This window comes from Rattus rattus, chromosome 6 (assembly GCF_011064425.1).
Source record: "Rattus rattus isolate New Zealand chromosome 6, Rrattus_CSIRO_v1, whole genome shotgun sequence".
In the NCBI taxonomy this organism is placed as follows: domain Eukaryota; kingdom Metazoa; phylum Chordata; class Mammalia; order Rodentia; family Muridae; genus Rattus; species Rattus rattus.
The window spans coordinates 135,851,475-135,872,504 of NC_046159.1; the positions used below are offsets into that span (position 1 = coordinate 135,851,475).

At 42.6% G+C, this 21,030-nt stretch overlaps 2 protein-coding genes across 3 annotated transcripts; one reads left to right on the top strand and one right to left on the bottom strand.

Annotated features, from left to right (window-relative positions):
- Positions 1 to 26: 26 nt before the first annotated feature.
- LOC116904467 (EF-hand calcium-binding domain-containing protein 1-like) lies at positions 27 to 9,677 on the top strand. The gene is made up of 6 exons (XM_032907279.1): positions 27 to 90; positions 1,988 to 2,143; positions 3,474 to 3,578; positions 5,927 to 6,078; positions 7,647 to 7,751; positions 9,600 to 9,677. Exons 1-6 carry the CDS (start codon positions 27 to 29, stop codon positions 9,675 to 9,677), a joined length of 660 nt encoding a protein of 219 aa, XP_032763170.1.
- On the bottom strand, positions 9,351 to 20,997 carry Rbm48 (RNA binding motif protein 48). Of its 2 annotated transcripts, XM_032906994.1 has the most exons (5): positions 20,836 to 20,996; positions 20,159 to 20,349; positions 17,221 to 17,366; positions 15,876 to 16,456; positions 9,351 to 10,173 (listed from the first exon to the last, which is right to left on the bottom strand). In XM_032906994.1, the coding sequence occupies exons 1-5, from the start codon at positions 20,944 to 20,946 to the stop codon at positions 10,087 to 10,089; spliced, it is 1,116 nt and encodes a 371-aa protein (XP_032762885.1). In that variant the 5' UTR covers positions 20,947 to 20,996; the 3' UTR covers positions 9,351 to 10,086. The 2 variants fall into 2 exon arrangements, with proteins under 2 accessions (XP_032762885.1, XP_032762886.1); XM_032906995.1 differs by lacking the exon at positions 20,159 to 20,349 and having other exon boundaries at positions 20,836 to 20,997.
- Between the last annotated feature and the right edge of the window lie 33 nt (positions 20,998 to 21,030).

A 21,030-nucleotide genomic window follows, 5' to 3' on the forward strand; every position in this document is an offset into this window, starting at 1 on the left:
TTGCATTGTCTGTAAGATCTGACAGCATGTCCCAGCATGGGCCCATCTGCCTCCGAACTCAGAAGCCCTCTGCCTTCAAATTGCCTTCAGGTAAGCGCCTGGTCCTTTAACGACTCCGTTCCAATGATACCTCTACTTTGGATATTAGTCCCTCAGCACCGTCCCCACTTGAATACCCTTCTGTTCCTTTGGTTTTTGATTCACTAGACTTCATTTATTTAACTCTTCACCCTTGTTTTAAGATTTAGAGAGCAAACATGCTGGGCAAGCGCTCTATCCCTGAGCCATACTACAGCTCCTTGTGTATTTCTTGACAAGTCTGAACCCACCTTGAGGGCAGGAATCCTGTCTGTATCTGCTCACTGCCTCATGGGTGTCCTTCCAGACACTGAAGAAAAATTAGCCATTATACCCTATTTCAAGGCTGCACTAGTATAGTATGAAATTATATTAAGAAACATGTTTTAATTTAGTCTACAAAATAAATGTTATCAGGCACCTTTGAAGTTGCTTATACCCTCGATTATCAGTCACTATCGTAGGAACAATGTTCTTCAAACTACATAGAACCCCACCTATAAACTGAGTATTCTCTGTACTGCTTTCATGTGGGTAACTTAAAATCATCCCAAAGATAGTATTAAAACAGTTCTTCCTTTCTCCTCACCTTCCTCCACAAACAGGATCAAAAATAATGACAAGCAGCCCTCACCCCATATTTTAGTTCTCTCAAGTAGCTGTTGAGCCACTGTGGTAGTTTGAATTTGCTTGGCCTATGACAGTATTAGTAGGTGTGGCCTTGAAGTAGGTGTGGCCTTGTTGGAGGAAGTGTGTCACTGAGGGGTGGGCTTTGAGGTCTTATGGACAAGCTCTACCCAGTGCAGAAGATAGCCTCCTCCTGGCTACCTTCAGATCAAAATGTTAAAATCTTGGCCCCTCCAGCACTATGCCTGCCTGCAAGCCACCATGCTTGCCACCATGATGATAATGGACTTCTGAAATTGTAAGCCAGCCCCAGTAAACTGTTTGCCTTAGTAACAGTTGTTTTGGTCACGATGTCTCTCCACAGCAATGGAACCTTAACTAAGACAATCACAGAATTAAACGCTCTGAGACCGAAGAGTCTGAGTTCACCCAGGATAGTAGTCAGCCGTTCCCAGAGAATGCACTAGAGTCAAGTCTTACCAGTTTAGGATAAGAGATGGAAATGGGCTACAGAGGTGTTTCTGTGCTTAAGAGCACTTGCTGCTCTTGCAGATACCCAGGCTCAGTTCACATGGTGGCTCTCAGCCGTCTGCAACTACTTCCCAAGGATCTGATGACCTCTCCTAGCCTCCAATGGCAATGCACACATGTGGTGCAGATACACATGCTAGGAAGATACCTCTCTACATATACATAAAACCAAAATAAATCTTAATAAAAGACGGAAACAGTCAGATGCTTAAAGTCTAGTATCCCCAACCCCAGGCCAAATGCCTGCTTTCTGTCCTGGTGGTACCACAGTCACCTGTGTCTAAACATTGATTTCCTTTTTTATTTTTTAAACAAATTTATTTTATGTATATGAGTACACTGTAGCTATCTTCAGACGCACCAGAAGAGGGCATCGGATCCCATTACAGATGGTTGTGAGCCACCATGTGGTTGCTGGGAATTGAGCTCAGGACCTCCAGAAGAGCAGTCAGTGCTCTAAACCACTGAGCCATCTCTTCAGCCCTAAACATCACTTTCTAAGTCAATAAGGAGCCTCATGTGAATATTCCAAATTTCCAGTTTGAAGGGTGCAGATCTAGTAGAAACAATCACTACACTACCCAACAACAAACTCACACCATGTATGACCATCTGGCACCAATAACAAACTCACACCATGTATGACCATCTGGCACCAATAACAAACTCACACCATGTATGACCATCTGGCATCATGACTTAATAGCTGCAATGGCTAAATCTACATCTTAATTTTCTTCTCATTTTACAGTCAAGAAGTTTGAAGTTGAATGTCTCATACGGCTTTTCTATAGCTTGGCGGGATGCCCTATTGGGAAGGTTGATAACACCAAGCTGGACTGCAACGCATTCCGAGGGGTTCTACAGAACTTTTTTGGAATGACTAATGATGTGCTGATGAATAGGGGTAAGAAGTCACAGCAAACCGAAACACACAAACCCAAAACTGAATTGCTCTGCACGTCCTCTTCACGAGACTGGACTTTGAATGCCACACTAGAGAGGAATAACTGTGGTAGGAGAGCTCTGGAAACAGAGCCCAGGACAGTTGTAAGGCCAGTTCCTAATACAAACCCACTCAGAACTCTATAGCTCATAGCAGAGGAGTTTTGAGAAATAATTACCATTAGACTAAAGAATCTATTTTTTAAAGATTTATTTATTTTATGTATGTGAGTACATTGTCACTCTCTTCAGACGCACCAGAAGAGGGTATCAGATTGCATTACAGATGGTTGTGAGCCGCCTGGGAATTGAACTCAGGATCTCTGGAAAAGCAGTCAGTGCTCTTAATGGTTGAGCCACCTCTCCAGCCCAAGAATCTATTTTTTAAGGATAAACAACTGGGGACTTTTAACCACAAAAGTACACAGCACAGATGTGAATCATGAAAGTATACACCACCAATGTAAATCATTAATTGGCTTTTTTTTTTTCCATCATAGAAGTGTGTCAGGACAAAAAAATGATGACTACTTATACTGGAAATATTAAAAAGTTAGATATCTAAAACAGGAAAGGATTGATGTACCAAGTTAAATTCTGTGGTAGATCATTGAAACATACATTTTGATAAGATTCAACACATGCAGGCCCTGAAATCATCGCCATAATCCGAATATCAATACATCCCTCATCTCCAAAGGACAAATCACATTTGAATTTTCCTATAGGATGAAGTTTCATGGATAACTTTAAAAATTGCGCTGGCAAGATGGCTCAGCTGGTAAAATGGGAGAGAACCAGTTCCACAGTTCCACAGGCTGTCCTTTGACCTCCACGCAACATGTTTGTAAACACACACACACACACACACACACACACACACACACACACACGTAATTTACTTTGTGATATTGCAAAAATTCTACAACATTTTTTTCACCACTCTTTTCACTTTTTATGTTTGAAAATTAAAATTATGCATTAATTACCTCCAAGGATTTTCTTGACTCTAGAAATTGTGTAAAACATCACAAATGAAGACTGTTACTGCTCACTGTGTGGAACGACTCTTCTGATGTAAACATATAGGAGGAAAAGCACATTTCCAGTCATTCAGATTCTTTTAAAAGACAGCACCAGCAATCCCCCTTCCCCCAACCCTCTCCCCCCTACCCCCTCCCCCTTCCCCATTTGTAAGAAAAAGTCTTCTATCTAAACTTTGGGCAGGCATTATAAAACAATTACAGCTAAATACAGCTACAATGAACTTACAGATTCCTTTTCTTTTTCAGTTTTCTTTGTATTTGACAAAGACGGTGATAGCCATGTAAATTTGCAAGAGTGGATTAAAGGCTTGGCTGTGTTTCTCCGAGGGACTTTTGAAGAGAAGATGAGATGTAAGAAGGGGTTACTGACTGGGTGCTATGACCATCAATCCTGTGTTCGGTATGCTAAGGTGGTGACAGCCATCGCTATGAAAAGGACAGGAGAGAGTTTATTGTGAGATAACTAGGAGTAGCCATAGCCTGGGAACGTAGATTCAGGTTTACCCGAATGCCACATGTGTAATTTGTGAGGTTTCTGTAATAACAAAACAACGCTTTTAAAAATCAGTTGGTGCAGGGTTGGGGATTTAGCTCAACCCACCCTAACAGCCCACACATTAATATCCTCCTGGTCTTTATGACTGTGGGGGGTGAGGTGAGAGGAGGCAGAAGGCAGTTCAGGCCCAGTGGGAGTGTTCTAAGTAGGAGGAACACTGGGCATGGTTCTGGTCCGTCCTCCTCCATTACCTATACTTTACTCCTTCTGTAGCTTTGGTCCTCCCCACCCCCCCACTCTCGCTCTCCGCTCCCCCGGCTCCCACCCCACCAGGGTAATGTCCATTCCTATGCTTTACTTCAGCTGTCAGGATTCCCTGTGTAGACTCCTGGAAATGGAATTAAAGATCATTTTAGACACCAGTTTCCAGGGGAACCAACTGCCCAGATTATCCATTTGCTTAAGAAAAGGCTGCTGAGTTCTTTGTAGTTGGGCCAATGTGCATCCCTTTTGCGCTTTCACTTGAATTTTGATTTGGGACACTGAAAAAGAAAATGCCTGGAGAAGAGAGAATAGTGGTGCTTGCAGCTTTCCCAGAGGACCCAAGTTTGGTTCCCAGCACTCACATTGGGTGGCTCACAACTGCCTGTAGTGCATCTAGCTTTGGGGGATTGAATACCCTCTGTATTCTGGGTTCTGCAGGTTCCCTTGCAAACAAGGCATACACTCACATGGATGCATACACATGGTATGCTAATAAAAATATGTCTAAGCTAAATGAACTGTAACTTTTATATAACAGCGTTTTGAAGCTGAACTTGTGACATTTAATAATTTCATGCTCTTTTGTAGTTCTCTTCCCATTTAATATTTCATGAGGTAATGCGGATAGTTCCCACTCTCCAGGGTTTGGGATTGCAGTGCTAGGGACTGAGTCTAGGGCCTCACACATTTTAAAGCAACCACTCTAACCCATCCCCCACTCCACTCCATCTCCTCCAACCTTGCAGAGTTCTCACATGAGTCTCACTGAGGATCAGATGGCTGTGTCAAGGTCGTCAGTCCTTGTGGGAATGCTCATTGCTGGGGACATACAGTTGCGGCACTGAGCAGAGTTACATGGGTCAATAGCATCACGCTGAGGAAGATGTCTTCTCCAATCCCGCTTCCTAAAAGTCTTCTTACACATGTTAGGAGTTCCTCTAGGGGAACACTGTTTCTGCAGGAGACTTGTTCTTCAACTTGTATGCTATGCTGCGAACGGGAGGAATTTAACAGAGATACCCAACTCATCTGACACTCGAGCTTATATTTCTGGTGTTTGCCAAAACATTTAACTAGACTACTAATAAACTCCAGAAATGCTACTTCACTGTCACCTTCCCAATAAGGTCATCTGAGATGGAAGACAGAAACACTACTCTCCAGAGAGAGGTCTGAACATAAGGCAGAAGGGCAGACCCCAAGGAGCTTACCTCATTCACTCTAAGAGTGTGTGTGTGTGTGTATAAACCATTATCCAAGGATGCAGAAAAGTGTGTGGTTCATTTTTATAGTCTGTATGCAGAAAATACAAACATACCACACACATGTAAACACATATATGTAAAAACCCAAAGGTAGGTCAATAAAAATCCACCTCCTTTATTGTAGTTTGAAACCATTTTCAAAGCCCAAATCCAGGAACTGTGAGCTGCTCTTTCACCTGCCGAGGGGTACGTTTTAGTTAGGTTTAGATAAAGAGATGCCATGACCAAGGCAACTCTTATAAAGGACAACATTTAATTGGGGCTGGCTTTCTGGTACTGAGGTTCAGTCCATTACCAACATGGCGGGAAGCATGATGGTATCCAGGCAGGCATGGTGCTGGAGGAGCTGAAAGTTCTACCTCTTGTTCCAAAGGCAAACAGAAGACTGGCTTTCAGGCAGCTAGGAGGAGGGTCTCCACGCCCACCCCCACGGTGACACACTTCCTCCAACAAGGCCACACCTCCTAATAGTGCCACTCACTCCCTGGGCCAAGCATATGCAAACCACCACAGGGTACTTAATCCTGTGGAAAGAAATTTAACAAGAAGCTCTTTGTTATAAAATGTCTGTTATATAGTGGATCAGATCAGTAGTTGTATATTTGTTCTTTATTATGCTGAAATAACTAATGATGTTTTGTTTGTTCAACTTTTGATTCCTACGGCTTATAAAGTCTGTTTTGAAGTTTATTATTTAAGTGGAGATGCTTATATTTCCCGGGAAAAAATTTTTGACATGTTGAAGAGTAGTCTCTTCCACAACTCTCCTGAAGAAGAGAACGAAGAAGGAATAAAGGATTTGGTAGAAATAAGCCTGAAGAAGATGGTAAGCTTGGGCCTCACGCTGAGTTCACGGAGGTAGCTGCTGCATTTTAAGGCCACGGAGCGAGCAATGGCTGCTTCTCCACAACGAGCAACTTCCCTGTGGGCAGTTCTCACTTGCTTTCTCTCTGTTTTCCTCCTCTACCCACAACAGTGCTTCACTGAAAGTGGGTGCTCAATAGATAGGGGATGGCCCACTGACTAAATGATCATTACCTAAGATATTTTAAAAGCTACCACTATCAGTAGAAGCTTATTAATTTGGGAGGAGGCTTGATCCAGTAGATGTAAAACCTTGTGCTTCTTTCTGTCTTCATGACCTCATTCTTTCAATCTATCAATCCTCATCTCAGCAAAATAGCAGTGAAAGACACTTGACCCTTAGAGAGTGCTTACTATATAGCAGGCCTTCGGGGCCCTCTCTAGTATTCCTCATTTTATCCACAGAATTCTTATCTTCACTCTGTAGATGAGGAAAACTGAAGCACAGAAATTGTGGTGCTGAATTCATATAGCAATAAAGCCTTATAGTAATGGCTCCTTATTACCGGAATAGTGGTGTCCACTCTTATGAGGAACCTATACTGTTTTGAGCAGGCCAGACAAACTCTTTGACATTACTCAGAAGCACAGAGAAGAAACAGCTAGGCATGGTGGTGCATGCTTGCCATTCTGTCTAAGGATTTCAAGTTCAAGACCAGCAGGGGCCACACTGTGAGCCTGTCTGTCTGTCTCTGTTCTCTCTGTGTGTAAGAGTATTTCTTTTAGAAATAGTAGCTGCTGCTCAGGCTGAGTGCAGATACCTTCTTCTTAACGATAGGTTCCCAGATTCCTTTCTGGAACAGAAATGGTAATGGGATGCCCCTTGTTCTGATGGCCACTCATGCTTTCCTGTAAATTAGATTCTGAACTTAAGCACAAAAGTGAGAAATCAAGGGCATCTTATTCAATCTGAAGCAGCAGCCTAAGGCATTTGCAATTCACATACAGATCCCTCCTTCCCTGCACACTACACAACATGATTTTTAAAGCCTTGTCCAGAACAGTTTACGGACTTACACTCGTTTCCTCCTGTAACGCAGGTGCACAGAACTGTGCTGGTTACCATACATCCCTAGATCCCAGCCCTCTGGCATTCCAGCAGGAGTCTGCAGTCTCCAGTCCATGACTCTAGTCTTCCCTGGACAGCTACTCCAGGAGCTACAGCTACTCGGGGAGCCTTGTCCTTTCTGCTTGATGAGCTCCCAAATAAGAGGCCTTTTGAGGAATAAAATTATGCTCAAAAATGAGACATATCACAGTTATTTAATTGCAAAGGGGGCAGTATGTTAATATAGTTTCCCCAATATTTTACACTCTTCCCCAATTCCAGTGTGTGTAATTGACAGGGCTACCCTGTATATCGCTAAGGTGACTAGTTAGAATAATAAATCAGTGACTTCTACTCATAAATCCTCGTAGATTTGTGTGAACAGTGTCTTCAAGAGAATGAACTTAGAGCAGTCTAGATAACTAGTTTTCCATGGTAAAATTAAAGGCTTTATCATTTATCACTAAATCATCTCTCTCTAGGATTATGACAATGATGGCAAGATCTCTTTTGAAGACTTTGAACAGGCAGTGAGAAAAGACGGTCTTTTGTTGGAGGCGTTTGGACCATGTTTACCAGATGCAAAGGTAGAGTTACACAGACTAAGACCTTAAAGTAGATGAGGGAAACTTTTTATTGAAAGTGTGTGTGCGTGTGCGAGCATGTGTGCGTAGGCTACACATGCCAACATGACACAAGCTAGAGTCATCTGAAAGCAGGAGCCTCAGCTAAGACAATGTCCCCGTAAGGTCCGCTGTAGGGCATTTCTTACTGACCACTGTGGGTAGTGCTACCCCCGGGGCATGAAGAGCCAGCCAGAGACAGCACCACTCCACAGCCCCCACAGCAGTTCCTCCCTCCAGGTCCCAGCCCTGTTTGAGTTCCTGTTCTGACTTCCTTCAGTGATGGACTTAAGAATGTGGAAGCAAACATAAGCCAAATCAACCCTTTCCTCCCAGCTTGCTTTTGGACATGGTGTCTCATAGCAGTAGTCACCAGATCTAGGAAATGCCACAATGCTTGTGTGGAGGTCAGAAGACATTTTGTAGGAGTCTGTTCTCTCTTCCCACCACGTGGCTCCCAGGGAACTGAACTCAAGTAGTCGGGTTTCAAAGCAAATGCCTTTACACACTGAGCCATCTCACTGGCCCAATTAAGGACAAATTTTAAAGGATTAGAAAATAATGCACAATAGCCTTTTGCCTTTGTAGCCTCAACCCATTGCCAAATTGAAGACAATCATAAAGTCATTAGCCTCATTCCAGTTTAGGGCTACAAACATGACTATTTCAGTTATTATAGCTAAGACTTTGTTACCTCTTTGGCTACACATAATCCCTGTCTTCTGTCAGTATGGAGACACACTTTACTGGACCCAAACCAGAGTATCTTATGTTTGTTACATGATGGAGCACTGAAGAAGGAACACACAGGCTGAGCAAGTATATAAGGTGCGAGAACCTCTTCCAGCCAACCAATGTGTAAAAGGCTTTTAATCTGAAGAGACTAATTGCCGATGGGAGAGACAGCTCAGTTACTCAAGGGCTTCCCAGTAAGCAGAGGACCTGACCTCAATTCACAACACCCATAAAGGCTGGGCCTGGGGGAGTGTGCTTGTAATTCCAGCATTACCCTGGAGCTTCTTGTCTAGCCAGCTTAGCCTAATTGACAGGTGCCAGGGCCCATGGTTACACTGCAGTGTGGCCTCTGTACCTCCACTGCTGGGGACTCCTGAAGATGCTGCCGCCGCTGCCGCCTCCTCCTTCTCTCCCTCCTCCTCCTCCCCAGCTTGACGTGGCACATGCTTACTTCTTTCCTCTCATGGCCACTATGGTGCATGTTGGTGGCCACTCCCCACACTGACAGATCAGGGTCCTGAGGTATAGAGACACACACCCAGAACTTTATTATGTGAGTGGCCTGATCCACATGACATTTGTTTTGTCCAGCTCCGTGTGTGGTCGGCTGTTCAGGTGTCTTTTACCTGAGATTTCAGCACGGCAATCTGTGCACTCACTTCTCATGCATGCAGAACGTAACCCCTGGTTGGCAGGTTCCAGCACTGAGAAGCCTGGCAAAGCTGATCAGTGCACCATAGCAACCGAGGCAAACCTTACTCCACACAGTCAGAAACAACCCACTGAAGGAGGCCCTTTAGGACGAGAAATGACACGCACACAGCACAGTGTAGCATGTGTCTTCTCAGTTTATTTTTTCCTAGAAAAGAAAATGGAAACAGCCTGACAAAATTACACAGTGGTCTGCTGACAGAAGAAAAAACACAGATATGCTGATAGTGTAGAAATCTAGAATTTCCAAACTTCATTAGTTTTAAACATCACCATAGTTGATATAAATTGGTCTTAGAAATTACATTATATATGTTTCTAATATCAACTTTGTTTTAACGTTTTATTGGCACTTTCTCTTTACAGACCTGCTTTCATTTCGAAGCTCTGGTGTTCAAAAACAACTCCCCTGCTAGTTTTGAGCACAACCCGCTCAACACTTGAATTAAAGTGAGACCCTGATCTCCTTTATTTGCATCACATTTGCATGTCCGTTTCAGTCAATTTACACACTGTCATAACTACCTCGGAGTGAAGAGTACAGTCTCTGCCCCCCCAGTGCAGAACTGAGAGACGGAAGATCTGCAGACAGTTTAAGAGGAAACACTTACAACAGCAGTAGTAAGATGCCTGAAAGAACTAAAACGGGCCGGACATAAAAGAGAATCTCTCCAGAAAATACCAGTTTAGTTGGGTGTGGTGGCACACACCCTTTAATCCCAGCACTCAGGGGCAGAGGCCCAAGGCCGGCCTGGTCTGCATAGCGAGTTCCAGACCAGCCAGGGCTCTCCAGGGAGACCCTGATTCAAAAGAAAAAAGAAAGAAAAGGCAAGACTAACTCCCTACTGGCCAGCTAGATTCTTCTTCTTTGTTTTCGTGGGTGACTTGTACACACATCTTCACCATTGTCCTCCGGAGGCTTCGGCACAGATGAGGTCACCTGGTTTAAAAAGAAGAAAGGATCATTAAGCAGTCAGCAGCAACAGTCAGGAAAAATGGCGCAGAAATGAGTAAAATTTAGATTAAAAGGACAACACATAGAACCAACCAAATAAGCACTTGGTTCCTTTCAAATGTAATATTAACAAACTAAGAGAGGGAGAGAAGGTAGGGGGAGCAAAAACCCCAAACCAACCAACCAGCCAGCCAAAAAACCCAGGAAGGTTAAAACAGATTCTAGTAAAATTAAGAGAATCATTTGGGAATTCTTTTGAAAACATATTTCAAAATTCTGGAAAGTCTAAAAGAAATGGATAAATTCCTAGGCATAATTGATGGACAAGCCTAACCCATTTTAAGATTAGAAGCCACTTTGTTACAAGGTCAAAATAATTCATTCCTGCTTTCTGTAAATTGGATTTGACTATCCCTTGGCACATTTCTGGAATGTGACATGCTACACACACTATACACCTCTTTCCCCCTAACTAGATGTTCTACTGAGTTCCTACGTACTCTAGTCTTGCCGACCTTAAGCTATGTAAATTGTACTTTCTTCTATGTTCACTGCTGTTCTTTCAATCCCCACATTAGGGAGGCAGCCCTGTCTGACAGAAAATAAAGCTTTCTTAACTTGACAAAAAAGGTTAGGCAACAGGGGTAACAATACCACCTATTAAAATTAACTTGATACAACCAATTTAAATATATCTATGAGTGAAGCATCAATAAAAGTCCCTGGAAAAGTAAAAGTCCAATGGATTCACTGCTGAATCCCACTAATGCTTAAAGAAAGGCTCCTCAAACTAGGTTAAAAAGCAGAAGAGTAAGGAAGGAATAGTACCAGACTCATTCTATGAAGCCTGCGTCACCCTCTTGTTTGCATACAGCAAACAAGAAAACCATAGCCCAACCCCTCTGATCAACATGTAAGTAAAAACCCTCAATAAACATTGCAAGTTGAATAGAAGATCAGGTTAAGATCATAGAACCCATGACTAAGTCAGTTCCATTCCAAGATTTCCAGGAAGGTTCCACATAGGTAAATCAATAATCAATACACCGAGCCTCAAGAACAGGAATTATATGCTTACGTCAGTAGACAATTAGAGGGGACAGAATTTCCTTTAATATCAGGGATAGAGACAAAAGTGTCCCCTCTTCCACTCTTATTCACTATGGTACTGTGAGTCTATGCCAGAGCAACGAGACAAGAAAAATAACAGAGGAAAGGGAGACATCATGTGATCTCTATTCAGACTACACAACTCTACACTTAAAAGACTCTAAAGATCTGACCAGAAAATGCTAAACTATGAAAAGCACTGTCATAAAAATATATAAACTCAACAAACAAAAACAGCAGCTTTTCTATAAAAGCAATAAACTTGCCAAGAAAAAAAAATCAGGGGTTGGGGATTTAGCTCAGTGGTAGAGCGCTTGCCTAGCAAGCACAAGGCCCTGGGTTCGGTCCCCAGCTCCGAAAAATAGAAAAGAAAAGAAAAAAACAAAAAAACAAAAACAACAACAACAACAAAAACAACACGAAAAAAAAATCAGAAAAAAAATTCCATTCACAATAAACAACAAAACTAAATAGTTCGGGAGGGAGGCTCTGCTGGTGAGGTGCTTGCCATGCAGATGCAGCCCTGAGCTCTGACCTCCAGCACCTGGGAAACGGTCAGGTGCAGTAGAGCTCTCATCTCCAGGACCTGGGACATGGCCAGGTGCAGTAGAGCTCTCATCTCCAGCACTTGGGAAATGGCCTGGTGCAGTAGAGCACACCTAAACCTCCAACCTTGGTGACAGACACAAAAGGGTCCCAGGAGCCTGCTGGCAGGCAGTCCAGCCGAGCAGTGAGCTCCAGGTTAAAGGAGAGAACCTGCTTCAAAAAAAAAAAGTAACAGAGGAGACCATGTGCACACATACATGAACATATATACACATATATACCACACACTTAAACCCAGGAATAAATTTAACCAGAAGGCCAAAGACCTCTATAGTCAAACTCTTAGCGAGAAAAGACACTGAAGAAAAAATAGAACATGGCATGACCTCTCATGTTTCTGGATTATTGTGGGATTTTAACAATTTATACTTGTTATGCTGCCCCCATCTCGCTTACAGCACAGTGCACACAGGGATGTGAGAGAACTACTTGTTGTAGTAGGTGCTAGAACAGAGCACAGGTGGTCAGGCTAGGGAGCAAACGTCTCTACACTGAGCCATCTCGCCAGCCCCAGGCAGAAACCATATTTCTCTCTCTCTCTCTCTCTCTCTCTCTCTCTCTCTCTCTCTCTCTCTCTCTCTCTCTCTCTCTCTCTCCTCTCTCTCTCCTCTCTCTTTCTCTCTCTCTCTCTCAAGTTTTTTTGAGATACAGTTTCTAGGGTTTCTCTGTGTAGCCTAGAACTAGCTCTATAAACCAGAATGGCCTGAAATTCAGAGCTCTGCCTGCCTCTGCCTCCCAAGGGCTAGGATTAAAGACATGAGCCACCACCCCTGGCAGAATTAACTTTGAAAACCACATTTATTCATTTATTTGTGCACAAGGGAATGTATATGTGCCCACGGCATGTATATGAAGGCCAGAGGAAACATGTAGAGTGAGATTGAACTCAGGGTGGTCAGGTTTGTGGATAGTATCTTTACCTGGTGAACTATCTCTCTGGCCCTGGCAGAATTAATATTGTGAAGATGATGTGATCTGAAGAACAAACACAATCCTTACCGAAGAATCAAAGACATCCTCTATAAAGGTAGAAAACAACTGCCCTAAACTTCTTTTTTTTTTTTTTAAACATTTATTTATTTATTATGAATATATACACCATACAGCTTTCTGCCTGCGTGTATGCGCCTGCAGGCCAGAAGAGGGCACCAGACCTGATTATAGATGGTTGTGAGCCACCATGTGGTTGCTGGGATTTGAACTCAGGACCTCTGGAAGAGCAGACAGTGCTCTTAACCGCTGAGCCATCTCTCCAGCCCTGCCCTAAACTTCTTATGGAAGTAGGAATGTTTCATAAAGAGTTAAAGCCATAGCAAGCAGTGAGGACAAAGCTAGAGATGGAACAGTATCTTAGGTCAGATGACAGGGCCACAGTGATAAGATAGATGTGCTGCCCAGGCTGTCATAACTGACGCAATGTTTCCCTATGGTCTGGCTGTAGGGCACTCTTAGTGATGGATGGTGGAGAGTCCAGCCCATTGTGGGTGGTACATTCCTGGGTCAGCGGTCCTGGGTTGTCTAAGAAAGCAGGCCGAGCATGTAAGCAGCACCCCTCCATGGCCTCTGCGTCAGCTCCTGCTTCCAGCTTCCTGCTCTGTTTGATTTCCTATCCTGACTTCCTTCAATAATAAACAGCAATAAAAATAAGCCAAATAAACCTTTTCCCCAACTTGCTTTTTGGTTATGGCGTTAGAAACCCTAAGAAAGACACAAAAACAGCCTAGTACTGGATAAAAACAAGAATGCAGACAGAGGGGATAGAACAGAGGCCAGAAGTAATCCCACATAGCCACAGCTACGACATTTTTTGACAAGGGTATCAAAAACACACAGAGAAGACACACACACAAACACACACACACACACACACACACACACACACACACACACACACACACACACACACACACACACACACACACACACACACACACACACACACACACACACACACACACACACACACACACACACACACACACACACACACACCACACACACACACACACACACACACACACAAAATGTACTGAGGACTGTAACAAGCTCTCGGACTACCAGAGGAAAACAGGAAGAACACTTCAAGAGACTAGGCAAAGATCTTTGAAATGGATTCTAAAGGAACAGATTATGATGAGCAAACTGAATGGGATCACATGGAACTGAGGAGCTTCTGCACAGCAGCACAGTCAGGAACGTGAGGGAAAGAGCCTGCACGATGGGGGGTCTGTGCTCAATGACACAAATGAGGCCTTCATGTCGAGCATCTACAAAGAACTGCTGAAAGTTCCACACTAAAGACAAGTGATCCGGTCAATAAGCAGGCTAACAGGCTGAACAGATCTCAAAGGAAGAAACACATAAGGCCAACAGGAGTTTGAAAATGTCCAACATCATTAGCAACAGGGAAATGCAAAAGAACGGATTAGGATGCTAACTCACCTCAAACAAATGCAAATTGAAACAACAGTGGGATTTCACCTTAGCCCAGAAACAGCAGTATACAGATAAATACTGGTTTTACAGGCTGTTTGGTTTATTTTTGAACAGGTGTAACTTTGACTGGCCTGACCTGACCTGGAACTTACTAGGTGGACCAGGCTGGCTAACAGAGATCTCAGCTGCAATGGCTTCTGAATACATTGTTATTACCAAAAATAACTTAATAGTAGGGCAAAGGCAGGATAAGACCACCTTGATTTGAGATGGGAAAATACTAGAGTTGTGGTTAAGTATATGAAGTATGTTTTTGTTGACCTGTTATTTCTCTGGATGTAGACTTTAACTTAAATGCAGTTGGCCCTGACTGAGACAGCCACGAGTCTGTGTGCCTCAGTGTAGTGCACCAGAGGGAAGTAAGGTGCTGGCATATATCGAAAAACTTAGGGAGACTTAAAAATAAAACCACATTCATACACTTTACCATTTCAACTAGGTGGAAACAAAACTCTAAACCAAAACAAGACAGAGAAGCACCTTAGCTTCTCCAATCACACTGCAGAACAAGAGGGTGCCACGTGAGCTCCCGTGAGCTGGGCTGACCTGGGAGTTAACTAAGAAAATGCTTACGGCCTTCCAGGAATGATTCCGAGGCCCATCCCACTCCACAAAAAGAAAGCTTTCACAAGCTCCCGCAACTGTTAACTTTCTTTTGTGTTTACAGAATGGAAAATAAATAACCGGAACGGGGGTTAGACAATCTGATCTCTAACTATTCAGAGCTTTGATCTTGACACACACAACTGAGTGTGGGCAGGCACAGACTCAGTTTTTAATAATCTCACTTTGTGGGCTGGAGATGCGGCAGTGATGGAGCATTTGCCCAACACACAAGTCCCTGAGTTCGGTTCCCAACAAAATTAAGTGATTGATCAAAATCATTCCTTTTATGAATATTTGACTCTGATGTAATCTCCAGTTAGCTGAATTTTAAGAGAAATAATCAATTATAACTGTCAATTTTTGCTTATGCTATTACTACCTAGGGAGCTGGCTTTAAATAGGGAAGGGAGGAAAGACAGTATCCGGAATCAGCTGTCATAGTCTGATTGACTGGACATTTAGCATTTTGTACGTATACTGACATAAAATGTATCTGTTCATTGTTAAGTCAAGGATGACTGTAAAGGGAGCTGGAGAGATGGCTCAGTGGTCAAGAGCACTGACTGCTCTTCCAGAGGGCTTGAGTTCAGTTCCCAGCAACCATGGCTCACAACCATCTGAGTGGGATCCGATGCCCTCCCTCTTCCTGTGTGTCTGAAGAGAGTGACAGTATACTCACATCCATAAAATGAAATGACTTTAAAAAAAAAAAAAGACTGTCAAATCAGATAGATATTGATCAAATTTGTTATTTTAGAAGATAACAAAACCAAATAATTACAAAGTTTTAGTTCCTCCAAATTTCCTATCAAGTTGTTGGTCTCACAATTAATTAAAAAAAAAACAAAAAAAACCCCAAAAAACCTCACCTCTTTAAGTTTACTCCGAATTAAGTTTGCCGTTGTATTCAAGGAGTCATCCTGCAGATCTACTGTGGGAATACCTGGTAACTTAGGTCCAATCAAAACCTCGTTACTGCTTATGTTTGTTTCAAGAAAAGTTCCAAGTTCACGATCACAGTCTCGCCGTCTTTTCCTCTCCTGCAGCTGTGTTGTCCTAGGCATAAATCTGCCAACTGCCTGTGAGGTAGCAATGGCCTCTTGCACACTAGAGCAAGGGACGGAAGTTTTGTAAGTGTTCATCTGTAGTTTTGGGGGAAAGGCACTGTGGTCACGGTGCTTCTGTAGTTCACCACGGTTCCTAGCACTACTGCAGGAGTCTGATGCTTTGTCCGTGTGCTCCCCAGGTGAACATGGGCTTTTGGAGGCAAAATAGCATAAAGGGAATTCACAAGAATAAGGAAGACAAGGACTTGAGTTCTCTGAAGGATTCTTGGGAGATGTGTTTAAAGCAGGTGTACAAAATCCAGGTGTATGTGCATGGAAGTCTTGTCTAGAATCTTTTGTTCCTTTTTGCTCTGGAACTGGTTTCTTCTTGGTCACATAATAGTCTTTAAAGTCATAGTTTTACAAGTTGAGGGAAAGGGAAACAAATCATTCATTAATCATTTTGAACATTCAAAATCTTAAAATTCTAAAAACAAACCTTAAAATGCTAAGAAGCTCTACTCCTAAAATGATACCTCTAGAGCAGAGAATACAGTGATAAGGCTTAAAGGCTTTTTGAAAGGATTCCATGGGATACTACCAAGTGTCACCTACTCATCTATCTAGAATGTCTTACTTTTCTCTGGAGCCACTTGAAAAATAATAAAACTTGCTGCTGATCAAAAATTGTTACTTTCCCATAATGAGCAACATGTAGAACCAGTCTGTAAACCACAATTGCTTCTTGCTGCCTTCATGTTTAAACCCTGGGCCACGTAGCCTGGGACACAAGGCTTCATAATTTGCTTCTTGTCTACTTTCCTAATCTCTCTCACTAAAACCTTGAACTCTGGTTACTCTGTAGGACTTACAGCTCCTTAGATGTATGGTGGCAATTTATCTGCCTGAGTTTAAACGCAGCCTGGCTTGCCTTGCCATCCTCTTACCCTATTTACTACTGAATACCATTTACGACTATTTAACTCTCCCATGCCAGAGGCAATCTCCATGAATCAACATCGCTCCCTTCCTGGCCGAGACTCCACAGTGGGGCACAGACCCCAGCGGTTCAAGTCACTGGAGAACGTGACTGAGTAGGAATTCCACAATGACACCCATACCTAGCAGTGCTTGACACACAGGAGTTGTTAACACAGACTTTCCATACCTTGGTTTTTAGTAACTCTTGAAATATAAGCCTTTCTTTCTTCTAATTTTTTTCTAGTTTCTTCAACTGTCTCAAATTCTGGAGCATAGCACACATGAAGTAACCCTCCAAAGAAACTCTGTTCATCCATCTTTTTCTTAGCTATCCTAAAAAGAAATGCATAACTTAAAGAGAACGCTAAAGAAATGCATAAGTTACACAGTTCAAAAACAATTAACAAATAGCCACGCCACATACACATAAAAATAAGAGAAATAATAATGTTTAAAAAAGAAATGCTGTAGCAATGAATATCCTAGTAAAACACGAGTGGAAGGGAAGCCCTGGGTCCTGCTAAGACTGAACCCCAGTGAACTAGACTGTTGGGGGGAGGCAATGGGGGGAGGTTGGGAGGAACACCCATAAAGAAGGGGAGGGGGGGGGGATAGGGGGATGAATGGCCTGGAAACCGGGAAAGGGAATAACACTCGAAATGTAAATAAGACTCAAGTTAATAAAAAAAAAAATTAAAATAAAAAAAAAAAAAAAAATGCAGGCAGTATATACAATACTCTCTTCATTATTTTAATATTCTACATTGTACTATACATTATACATTATACTATATACTATACATTATAATGTATTATGGATAATATAAATATAATATATATTGTTTGTTACATTTTTATAAAATGGCATGTTAAACTTCAGGGCCAAACACACAGAGGGCACATGCCACAGCATATTAAAGCTCACTGCGTATAGTTAATTTTTTTAATTTGGATAAGTGTATCACTTTAGTCTTAGGAATAATTTATATTTTACTCATGAAATAAATGTAGTTAAATCTATTCTGTTTGGTTAGGATACTACTATTGTTAGATTGAAACATTTTATGCATTGAAGTAATTTAAATGTAAAACTGACTCCCAGGTAGCACAGTCTCATGTTTTTAAAGACGTGTTTTTATCATCAGCTTTCCATGTGTTCATGTCTTTGTGATACATTCCCTGTAATTTTTCAATGTATTTTCGTGAACTGGAAATAAAGGGGACAATTTAAGCTTAAAAAAAAAAAAAAAAAGAAATGCTGAATACCTATGCTGAACCAAGCACTGTAAGTAATTAAGTACTTCTGTATCTACAGATAATGATTAATGTTTATTGAGAGATTACTCCATGCAAAGCCACAAGTGTGCCACTTAAATTGATATCTCATAACCATCTCATGATAAAACCAAGGCACGGGGAAATTCTGGGTCACATACATTCATCTATAAAACTAGGATTCAATTCAGATGGCTGACTCCAAAGCCAACTGTATCAGGATCTGTAGAGATACAAGGCGCTAGAGAATCTGCTCTCTACACCACGAAGAGTTGCCCACTTGGTAAGAAAAGGCACATGGCCTTTTGAAGTCAAGTGATTTTGTGGTGGACTAGGAGTAGCGAACAAAAGAAATACAGGGGCTGGAGGGATAATTAGGTGGGTGATAAGAGCACTTGCTGATTTTGGGAAGAGCAGATTCAAATCCCAGACCCATTTTGGATAGCTTACAACCACCTGTAACTCCAGTGCCAGAGGATTTGAAGCCTTTTTCCACCAAAACATTTATAAATAGCAAAAGCCAGAGAAGGATATGGTTTAGATCATGTTAATGATTAAAAAAAGAAAAAATGGCTAACATGAGCTAGGGAGACTGCTCAGTTGAAAAAGCACTTGTTTAAGCTTGAGTGCCTAGGCTCAGATCCCTAGTGTGCACATAAAAACTAGACACCATACTGTGCCTATAATCCCTGTGCTGGCGAGATAGAGAAGGTAAGACCACTGGAGCCTGATGGCCAACCAATCTAGCCATGAGTTCTAGTTTCAGTAAGGGTCTCGTCTCAAAACATAGGGTAGAGTACACTGTAGTGGTACATGTCTTTAAACCTGGTGGGGATGGGGAGGCAGATTCAGGAGGAAGTTGAGTTCTAGTCAGCTGGCCTACATAGCAAGTTTTACGTGCACCCACCTACAGTCACACACTCCCCCACCCAAAGGGTTAACATAAAATAAAGCATTGTTGACTTCAGTCTTATTGGAATACAAGGTTGATTAACATAGAACCATACCAATAAGAACTGTCATTACTAATATTTACTTTTTGTTTTTGTTTTTGTTTTTTTGGTTTTGGTTTTTTTGGTTTTTTTTGGAGACAGTTTCTCTGGGTAGCTCTGGCTGTCCTGCAATTAGCTCTGTAGACCAGTCTGGCCTCGACCTCAGAGATCTGCCTGCCTCTGCCTCCCAGGTGCTAGGATTAAAGGCCTGTGTCACCCCTGCCTGGCTCTAATATTTACTCTTAATAGGAGGTACCAGTCTAATCCTTTTACATAAATTGTTTCATTTCATCCTTCCTCAGTGAACTTCAAGAAGTAGACCTTTTTGCCCTATGGATTTTAGGAAAAGAAAAAAAATGTGCTTGGCAGGACTAAAAGTCTCCAAAGTTACGAAGCCACAGGACTGGAAATGTGCTTCAAATGTAATTCCTCATCTCCCAAATCTACCACACTCCAGGTTCAGAAACCGTCAAGCACAGGATGGGAAGAGTGTTGTAAAGTCAGCCTTTCGAACGTCAGAAGGAAGAGCTGGGATATCACTCACTGTTAGAGTGATTGACTGCATATGTGAGGCCTGGTAAAAACTAAACCAGAAGGCGAGGTGGGGTGTTGCACACCTTTGGACCCAATACTCGGGAGGCAGAGACAGAGGGTTCTTTGAGTTCAAGGGCAGCCTGGTCTACAGAACTAAATCGAGCACAGCTAAAGCTATTCAAATAAACCCTGCTCTTCAACCCCCAAATCAGGAAGACTGAGAGTGAGAAGTGCTTGTGTGATTTGGGTCTGTTTGGGAAATCCTGAGGCCGAAATGACGGCAACAGGAATAGAAGACGAGAGTTCTGCTTAACTTGTACATACCTTGCACTTTGTAATTTCACAAATTTAATGAGATAAACTTCTGTAAAATCTTCCGCTGGGTATTCATCTAGAGCATTATACTGTTCAATCGCACCATAGAGAGCAAATCTCTCAACTAATTCCTTCATGGCTCCCACTGCAGGAACTCCTTGTATTAGTAAGTACTGAGACTCCAAATTGATGGTATATACCTGAAGTCGGGGGAGAGCTCGTTAAACGTACTCTTCAAACAAGCCTATGGCAAATCTGTCTTCCCATCCCTCTTTTAAATGGAGCTTTGAAAACGAGAAATACTCTGCTCAATCTGGTCTGCAAAACATACACACAAAACTGTCACTCTTTCTGCCTAAAGAATAACACACTCTACATAAGGGTATCTGACTAAACAGACGTCTTTTCCCAAAGTTGACCCCAGAGAAGCTAATGTAAACAGTCACTTAACAGGGCTTGTCCTGTGAGAATCGCTATTGTAAACACATAGGATGCAAAGCTAAAAATCGTGGAGTAAGCAGTAAACCGACAACAGCGATAGCCTCTGTTCCTCGTGCCCCCTCCACTGAGAGATGGACTTGACAGCATCCCTGCCGTGCCTTTATGGAGGCAGGCCATGGGGAGCTAGTGCTGACAGGAAGTTAATGCTCCTGCCGAGGAGAGAAAAGAAACCCAAGTCACTCTACCTTGACCGCGCGAGGGCGTCGGCCCTCCCTGTATTTGGCCCGCGAGTCACACACAGCTGTCTGGACGTGGTGGTCGAACATGCCACCGGGTTTCCCGTCACTGGAGGCCATTTTGCCGGCTTCAGGCCCCCGCGCCAGAACAACATCCGCCAGCGGTGCTCCTTTGTGTCCAATCAGAGAGCAGTATGGGCCAAG